Genomic DNA, 9,894 nt, shown 5'->3' with positions numbered 1-9,894 from the left:
AAATGGAGGACCAAAATCTTGAGAGTGAACTTGATTCTTTGTACCATGAGGTGAATGCTACTCTATCTCAATTAGAATCTGTCTCATCCCTTTCCACCGGAAGCATGTGGAGTGAAGAGTTAATTAGGGATGAGGAGATTCTGATTGAGGAGAAGAGTGAGCTCAAGCCACTCCCTTCCTCGCTCAAGTATGCATATCTTGAGGAAGGTGAGAATAAACCTGTTATTTTGAATAGTGCTCTCACTCCCTTGGAAGAGGAGAAACTCCTCAGAGTTTTGAGGGATCATAAGTCAGCTTTGGGTTGGACTATTGATGATATCAAAGGTATTAGCCCTGCGATATACATGCATAAAATTTTGTTGGAAGAAAATTACAAACCTATAGTCCAACCTCAAAGAAGACTTAACCCTTCCATGAAGGATGTGGTGAGGAAAGAGATAATAAAATTTCTTGATGCAGGTGTTATTTATCCAATTTCGGATAGTGAATGGGTAAGTCCTGTTCAAGTGGTTCCGAAGAAAGGAGGCATCACTGTGGTTGCCAATGAGAACAATGAGTTGATTCCCACTCGTCAAGTGACGAAGTGGAGGGTTTGTATTGACTATCGAAGGCTGAATTCGGTAACTAGAAAGGATCACTTTCCTTTGCCTTTCATAGATCAAATGCTTGATAAGTTGGCTGGGCATCAATACTACTGTTTTCTTGATGGCTATTCCGGGTACAACCAAATTTGTGTTGCACCGGAAGACCAAGAGAAGACAACATTCACTTGCCCTTACGGCGTGTTTGCTTATAAGAGAATGCCATTTGGGCTTTGCAATGCCCCAGCTACTTTCCAAAGGTGTATGTTTGCTATTTTCTCTGACTTGATAGAGACTTGCATCGAGATTTTTATGGACGACTTCTCTGTTTTTGGTCCAAATTTTGATGCTTGTCTAGGGAATTTAGCTTTGGTTTTGAAGAGATGTCAAGAGACCAACTTGGTCTTAAATTGGGAGAAGTGCCATTTCATGGTTAGGGATGGCATAGTTCTTGGACACAAGGTGTCCGAAAAGGGTATTGAGGTTGATAGAGCTAAGATTGAAGTCATTGAAAAGCTCCCTCCCCCGACTAACATCAAGGGTATTAGGAGTTTCCTCGGGCATGCTGGATTTTATAGGCGGTTTATTAAAGACTTTTCCAAATTAGCTAAGCCTATGACCAACTTGCTTGAGAAGGAAGCACCTTTTACTTTTGATGAGAATTGTTTGAAAGCTTTTGAGTTTATTAAAGAGAGTTTGGTGACAGCCCCGGTAATTGTTGCTCCGGATTGGTCTCTACCATTTGAAATCATGTGTGATGCTAGTGATCTAGCTTTAGGGGCTGTCTTGTGTCAAAAGAAAGAAAGAGTGTTGTATGTAATATACTATGCAAGTAGAGTGTTGAATGAGGCCCAAAGGAACTACACTACAACTGAAAAAGAGTTGTTGGGTGTAGTCTTTGCTTGTGAAAAGTTTAGGCCTTACATCTTGGGTTTTAAAGTAATTGTTCATACTGACCATGCTGCTTTGAGGCATTTGTTTGCTAAACATGAATTAATTAATTTCCACCTCACGCATAAGATTCTGTTTAAGCGTGAGTGGAACTCGACTTATGTTTGATGTTTGGATTAGCGTTATGAAGAAGAAAGTTTAGGAAATGGTTAAGAATAGTTATATAGTCACTATAGGTTATAGCACGAGCTTTATTCACTTCTGCCTTAGGGCAAAAACATTAGAAAATGGCTAATCTGCTCTTAAAGCACTGTAGAAACGATTTTCAAAAATATTCAGAGGAATATAAGAATTTCTCTTATTCCTTTTGAAATTCGTATTCACCTAGGATAGATGTGATACACAATGTTGCAACAATGTGTAGCACAACAAAACACAATCAGAGTATTAAAAATAAACAAACAGTTAAACAGACAAACACAAGGAGTTGTTAACCCAGTTCGGTGAACATCACCTACGTCTGGAGGATACCAATCCAGGAGTCAATTCACTATCAAATAATAGCTCTCAGGTCACATGAAAGTCCCTCCTATACCTAAGTACTCCCCCTTAGTATAGAGCCTCTTTTATGTCCACCACTATTACACAAGTGAATCTAGCTTAGCCCTTCTCCTCTAAGCTATGAGAAAACTTTCTCTAACCCCTAATGACCACTGCCACAGCGATCAAATCATGTTTATCAACAAACAAGTTTGATGAGATTACAACTCAACTAAACAAATCAACTTAGTACTTTGATGAACGAAAGCACTAAGTTGGTACAAAACTCACAAGAGGACTCACAAATAAAAACCCTAAAATCAGTATGTATCACTCTGAATCCCTGTGCAGCTAGGGTTTTTAAGTTCCTTTATATAGACGTTCACTTGAGGCTTGGATCTTCAATGGGCTAAACGTCATAGAGTCCACTAACACACTTCTGGAAAGAATCTTCATGGAATCAAGTCTTACCAGAATAAAATAACAGAACCAAGTAAAACAGAATTCAACCTTTGAGATAGACTTGGTTCACACGTTATCAATCTTGTTACTTCAGCCAAGATTAAAACAAACACGCCTTCAGAAGATAAAACGCACAACATAGAATAAATCTTCTGAATCCCATACAATCAGCAACCTCACAACAAACTTGACTTTAACGACTTAACCAACAACATATGAAATTTCACCATGTTGCTCCAGATGTTGGCACATATGGTTGCACATCATGGTTTGAGCAAAATGCAGCCAATCAAAAGAACTACAATCTCCCCCTTTGGCAAATTTTTGCTAAAACATGATCAGAAGCCAAACAATGCAAAAACAAACAGCACACAGCATATGATGAACTGAACACACTACTGGTCTGAATAACAAAAACACTCAACAACCGCAACAGCAGCAACAACAGCAACAACATCACAAGCAAGAGTAACACAAGCAACAGTACCATTCTCCCCCTTATTAGCAGAATTTGTCAAAGGGTGCAGAGAGCCAGCAGAAGCCAACAAAATATTACAACCAGATTGAATGAAGAAGGAACAAATACACTAAGCACTAGCAGAAGTGTCATCATCAGAAGTACCAGCAGCATCTTGATCATCAGCAGCATTGTCTTCAAGAGGCCTCTTGCCTTTAGTCAACTGCAGAATGAGAGTGTCCACATTCTTCTTCCTCAATGTACAACTAGTAATTGTGTCCTGAAGCATCTTAGACACCGCAATAAGCGCAGCAATAGGAGTCTCAAGAGTCTTCTGAGAGGAAGTACCCTCCCCCTGAGTCATCTCAGCCAAACCAGCAACATCAGAAACATGGGCACCAGCTAGCAGCCTGTAATCAATAGTGAGAAGACTAGCCTTCTTGCTAGGAACCTCATCAACAAGGAGAATTTGAGGATGTTGACTCAAGATAATCCCACAAAGTAAACACGGAAACCCAATAGGGAGCTTGACAGCAAAGGTGTCAGCATGCTTCATAGTTTGAGCAAAGACATATTCACCAAAATCAAACTGAGCCTTAGTACCAATCAGATAAATTAATTTTGCCAAACCTGAAGAAATATCTGAGTTGTGGGTGGTAGGAGCCCAATTTGCAGCACCAATGCGATTCAAGATAGCATACTTTACACTCAAATGAGTAGAAGACAACAAGCCTTTGATAGGCCATTCCATAACCTGACCAGCCGTGAGTTCATTTGTGATAACATTTCTTCAGAGTGAAAGGAAATGTTATCCAAAGGAGCAGCAGGCACGTTTTCTGGAATTCGCTTCCCAATCTTGCGCTTTCGAGCAGCAGAACCAGTATCTGTCTTATCCAACTCCACAGTTGGAGTCTCATCAACAACAGGAGTAGCATTATCTTTGTGAACCTTTCTTTTGAAATTCTGTACAACAGGAGTATCATCATCAAGAATAATGACCTTCTTGCGCTTCTTGTTCTCACTCAAACCCAAACCTAACTTCTTGCAAGAGGAACGCGTAGAGTACTTACGAACAACAGTCATCTTTTGCCTCTTTGAAGCAACAGAAGCAGAAGCACCAAGGGTGTTGAGCAACACCTCATCAGATTCTGAGTTCTCAATGACATTCTGAACATCCTCGACATGCATATCTTTATCAACAGAGGGAGTAGAGTTGGGAACAATTACCTCTTCCTCAAGATGATCAGAATCCTTGTTGCAATCAGAATCACCACCGTGGCTTGATTGATTATTGCTTGGTGATGGAACAATTGGATCTACATCTGCATGTAAAACTTCCTTGAGAGGAGTTTCCAACACTTCAGTGATACAAGGATCAGCAACATCATCACCTGTACTTGAGTTGATTTCAGCCTCAGAATTTACTCCCTGGGTTGCCTCAGAGCTTCTCGTTACCATCTTCTTCTTTGCGTTGGACGCATCTGACTTGGATCGAGCCTTTTTCCCTTTCATCTTACTCGGATCAGACGATGGTTGAGGAATACCTTGAGCAATTGCGATTTCAGAGGTATGAGGAGAGGATTTTGAAACCCTTGACGATTTTGGGGTTTTGGATTTCAAACCCAATACCTTTAATCCGTAAGCATTCATCTCAGGAGTGAGTTTCTTGCTAGAATCTTGACTCATGGTGAAGAGGACACAAAGAAAGAAACACGGGTCTTCAAGAAAAGGATAGACGGTTTTGGAGTGAGTTGCAGAAATTTGAAGTTGTGCAGTGGAGGTTGCAGGAGAGGTTATCAAGAAACAATGGAAATTCTGGATTAAGCGTGCCTCAAAAGTTATGACAAAAGAGCCGTTGGCACACCACAATCCCTTTGATTGCTATAATTCCTCAAATAGGCAGATACCCAATAACTGTCTCAATTTTTCAAACTGTGTGGCATCCAGAGCTTTGGTAAAAATATCTGCTAACTGTTTTTCAGTTGAGACATGTTCCAAAGTAACAGTACCATCTTCAACCAACTCCCTGATGAAATGATGACGAATATCAATATGTTTTGTTCTGCTGTGCTGGATTGGATTTTTGGATATGTTGATAGCACTTAGATTGTCACAAAACAATGTCATAACATCTTGTTGCACATTATACTCCTTTAACATTTGTTTCATCCACATCAACTGAGTGCAGCTGCTTCCAGCAGCTATATATTCAGCTTCTGCCGTAGAGAGAGAGACACAATTTTGCTTTTTACTGAACCAAGAAATTAGATTGTTTCCAAGAAAGAAACATCCACCTGATGTGCTTTTCCTATCATCAGCACTTCCAGCCCAATCCGCATCACAGTAACCTGTTAACACTGAATTAGTGTTGTGAGAGTACAAAATGCCATAATCACTTGTACCACTGATATACTTAATGATCCTTTTCACTTGAATGAGATGACTAGTCTTTGGTTCTGCTTGATACCTAGCACAAACTCCAACTGCAAAAGTAATATCTGGTCTGCTGGCAGTGAGATACAAAAGACTTCCAATCATGCTTCTATATAAACTAGGATCCACATCAGTACCTTTCTCATCCTTTGTGAGCTTGATATGAGTTGCAGCAGGTGTTCTTTTGTGACCCGCATTCTCAAGACCAAACTTCTTAACAATCCCCTTAGCATACTTACTTTGTGTGATGAATAAGGTATCTTCCATCTGTTTTACCTGAAGTCCCAGAAAGTAAGTTAATTCACTTACAAGACTCATTTCAAACTCAGATTTCATTTGTTCAACAAATTGTTCCACCATCTGGTTCGACATGCCACCAAACACAATGTCATCAACAAAAATTTGAGCTATCATAAGTTCACTGCCATTTTTCTTAACAAACAAGGTCTTATCAATGCCACTTTTGTCATAACCATTGTTGGTCAGAAATTCTGTTAATCTTTCATACCATGCTCTAGGTGCTTGTTTTAAGCCATATAGAGCCTTTTTCAATCTGTATACATGATCTGGAAAACTTGGATCTACAAACCCTTTAGGCTGTTCCACATAGACTTCTTCATTCAAGTAACCATTCAAGAATGCACTCTTGACATCCATCTGATATAGTCTGAATTTTAGCAAACATGCTACTCCCAACAACAACCTGATAGATTCAAGACGAGCAACAGGAGCAAAAGTTTCATCAAAGTCTATTCCTTCTATTTGAGAGTATCCCTGAGCAACTAGACGAGATTTGTTCCTTGTCACATTACCACTTTCATCAGACTTGTTCCTGAATATCCACTTAGTTCCCACAACATTTGCATCATCAGGTCTTGGAACCAATTCCCACACTTCATTCCTCTTGAACTGTCCCAGTTCCTCTTGCATGGATTGAATCCAGAACTCATCAGTCAGAGCTTCTTTGACGTTCTTTGGTTCTATTTTTGATATGAAGCATGCATTAGAAACTAGATCCCTTGACCTAGTAATAACCCCATCATTCAGATCACCAATGATATTTTCCTTTGGATGTATCTTCTGAATTCTAATAGAGGGTTCTTTGGTAGCTACAGGCAGATGAGAGACAGTGTTTTCTTGCTCATTTGGGAATTGAATTGCTGGCTCATCTGGTTCCACATTTGTACACTCATATGGTAGATCATCTTCATCATGAGCTTGTCCCGTTCTCTCATTGGCTGTATCATCAACAACTACATTAATGGATTCCATCATGACTTTAGTACGAATATTATAAACTCTGTATGCTCTGCTGTTTCCAGAATACCCCAGAAATATTCCAACTTCACTTTTAGGATCCAGTTTTCTCCTGTGTTCTCTATCAGACAGAATGTAACACTTGCTGCCAAAAACATGAAAATACTTCACTGTAGGTTTTTTCCCTTTCCATAATTCATACTGAGTGACTGTATCTCCTTGACGAATAGTGACGCGATTGTGAATGTAGCAGGCAGTGTTAATAGCCTCAGCCCACAAATGATATGGTAGATTTTTAGCATGCAACATAGCTCTGGCAGATTCTTGCAATGTTTTGTTCTTTCTTTCAACCACTCCGTTTTGTTGAGGAGTGATAGGAGCAGAGAATTCATGTTTGATTCCTTCAGAGGAGCAGAACTCAGAGAATTGACCATTCTCAAATTCTTTTCCATGATCACTTCTTATTTTAACAATCCCACTCCCTTTTTCCCTTTGCACTTGGAGACATAGTTCTTTGAACACTTCAAAGGTGTCTGACTTCTCCTTCAGAAATTCTACCCAAGTGAATCTGGAAAAATCATCTACGCATACAAAAACGTACCTTTTTCCTCCCAGACTTTCCACTTGCATTGGCCCCATCAAATCCATGTGTAGTAATTCAAGCACTTTTGATGTAGTCAGATGTTGTAGCTTCTGGTGGGACATTTTGACTTGCTTCCCAATCTGACATTCACCACAAACCTTTCCTTCTTGAATTTTCAACTTTGGTATTCCTTTAACTGCTTCCTCAGCGAAAATTCTTTTCATACTCTTAAGATTCAGATGACCTAACTTTTGGTGCCAGATTCTAACTTCATCTTCCTTAGACATCAAACATCGAGCAGACAAGGATGTTGTTTCAAAGGTCCACATGTAGCAGTTGTCCTTTGATCTGGCTCCTCTCATTAGCACATCCTTGTTCTTATTTTTTACAACACACCCAGATTGTTTGAACACCACCTTCAAGCCTTGGTCACAAAGTTGACTTATGCTGATCAAGTTTGCAGTTAAACCTTCAACTAACAGAACATCATCAAGGTTTGGAGACCCTGTGTCAGACAATTTTCCAATTCCTCTGATCTTTCCTTTGGCTCCATCACCGAAAGTAACAAAGCTCTTAGCATGTGGTTTCATTTTCTCCAGATAGCTCTTCACTCCTGTCATGTGTCTGGAACATCCACTATCAAAGTACCAGTCTTCTTTTGATGATGCACGCAGAGAGGTGTGAGCAATGAGAGCAGTAGCATTAACCTTGGGCTTCCACATGCTTTTGCCTGGACTTTTCTTTTCATACTCTCGTGATACATCTTGAAGTATAGGATATCCATAAAGCTTGAAGCAATATGGTCTAATGTGACCAAATCTCCCACAAAAATGACATCTCCAAGTTGAATTTTGATAGTTCCTGACTTGAGCATACGAATGTGTAACTGATTGCTGGGGCCTGCGGTTCCACATTTTAACATTTGATTGCCTTCCAATCTGCACATGTTCCTTAGTCATGTTCTGGCTCGCCTTGTTAACAGCACGATAATCAAATCCTATACCAGTCTTATCACCTGCATTTTTTCCAACATCAAGAATTTCATCCAGAATATCAGTGCTTTTACTCATCATGCGAATGGACTTGGTCATTCCTTCCATTTTTGAGTTCAATAAGGCCACTTCTTCAGTTAGCTTCTTCTTCTCAGCTTGAAGCTCAAAAACTTGATTCTCTTGTTGCTGACCGTAGATACATGCTTCTTTCCACTTAGTGTAGAGAAGCTTATAAGCTTCAGCAAGTTCCTCATCAGAGATCTCCTTGTCACTGTCCCCATCATCTGAATCACATCTAACCATGAATGAAGTTACTCTGTTTGCTGTTACATCTTCACCTTCTGTATCAGATTCATCATCAGACCAAGTGGTGACCATCCCTTTCTTTTGTTTCTTCAAATAGGTGGCACATTCAGTCCTGATGTGGCCAAAACCTTCACATTCATGACATTGAACCCCTCGGCCATTTCCTGTCTTGTCTTCATCTTTCACTCTTCTTTGAAATTGCTGATTCTTGAAATTGTCAAGCCGTTTGTCTTGCACATTTGGCCTCGATCACTTATGCAGCCTTTTCAAAACCTTGTTGAATTTTCTTCCCAGAAGAGCTATGGCTTCTGATATGCTTTCACCAGTTTCATTATCAGACATATCTTCATCTAAATCTGTGCTTGAGACAAGAGCAATGCTTTTATTTCTTTTCTCAGGTCTATCATTTTGAGTCATTTCAAAAGTCATCAAGGATCCAATAAGCTCATCCACCTTGATACTGCTTATGTCTTGAGCTTCTTCAATAGCAGTTACTTTCATGTCAAACTTCTTAGGAAGAGATCTGAGAATCTTTCTCACAAGTTTCTCCTCTGACATTTGTTCTCCCAAAGCGAAAGAGGAGTTTGCCATATCACGCAGTCTCATATGAAAATCAGAGATGGTCTCATCTTCCTTCATCTTTAAGTTCTCAAACTGAGTTGTTAGAATCTGAAGCCTTGACATTCTAACTCTGGAAGTCCCCTCATGAGCAGTCTTGAGAATCTCCCAAGCATCCTTTGCCACAGTGCAAGTGTTGATCAATCGGAACATGTTTTTATCCACTCCATTGAATATAACATTTAGCGCTTTAGAGTTACCCAACGCCTCCTCATCCTCTTCTTTGTTCCATTCATCCTCAGATTTCAACTCACCAACAGATGACCCTTCCTTGGGTATGTTCACCGGATGTTTCCAACCTTTGACAATAGCCTTCCAGGTCTTGCTGTCAATTGATTTGAGAAACGCAATCATGCGAGCCTTCCAGTAGTCGTAGTTGGTGCCATCCAGAATAGGTGGTCTATTCACAGAGCCACCTTCCTTTGAGTTGTCCATTGGAACCGAATCTGTCTTCCCTGGAGCTCACCCAACCAGAACAGGGTGCCTGCTCTGATGCCAATTGAAATTCGTATTCACCTAGGACAGATGTGATACACAATGTTGCAATAATGTGTAGCACAACAAAACACAATCAGAGTATTAAAAATAAACAAACAGTTAAACAGACAAACACAAGGAGTTGTTAACCCAGTTCGGTGAACATCACCTACGTCTGGAGGATACCAATCCAGGAGTCAATTCACTATCAAATAATAGCTCTCAGGTCACATGAAAGTCCCTCCTATACCTAAGTACTCCCCCTTAGTATAGAGCCTCTTTTATGTCCACCACTAT

General features: G+C 40.0%; 1 protein-coding gene across 1 annotated transcript; it reads right to left on the bottom strand.

Moving 5' to 3' along the window:
* Nucleotides 1–4,812: 4,812 nt before the first annotated feature.
* Nucleotides 4,813–9,555, bottom strand: LOC130736316 (uncharacterized). Its single transcript, XM_057588156.1, has 6 exons — nucleotides 9,537–9,555; nucleotides 9,059–9,419; nucleotides 8,776–8,902; nucleotides 6,247–8,703; nucleotides 5,280–5,961; nucleotides 4,813–5,063 (listed from the first exon to the last, which is right to left on the bottom strand). The coding sequence occupies exons 1-6, from the start codon at nucleotides 9,553–9,555 to the stop codon at nucleotides 4,813–4,815; spliced, it is 3,897 nt and encodes a 1,298-aa protein (XP_057444139.1).
* Nucleotides 9,556–9,894: the final 339 nt, after the last annotated feature.

The sequence above is a fragment of the Lotus japonicus genome, chromosome 2 (genome assembly GCF_012489685.1).
Source record: "Lotus japonicus ecotype B-129 chromosome 2, LjGifu_v1.2".
In the NCBI taxonomy this organism is placed as follows: Eukaryota; Viridiplantae; Streptophyta; class Magnoliopsida; order Fabales; family Fabaceae; genus Lotus; species Lotus japonicus.
This window is presented reverse-complemented; position numbering and strand designations above follow the sequence as displayed.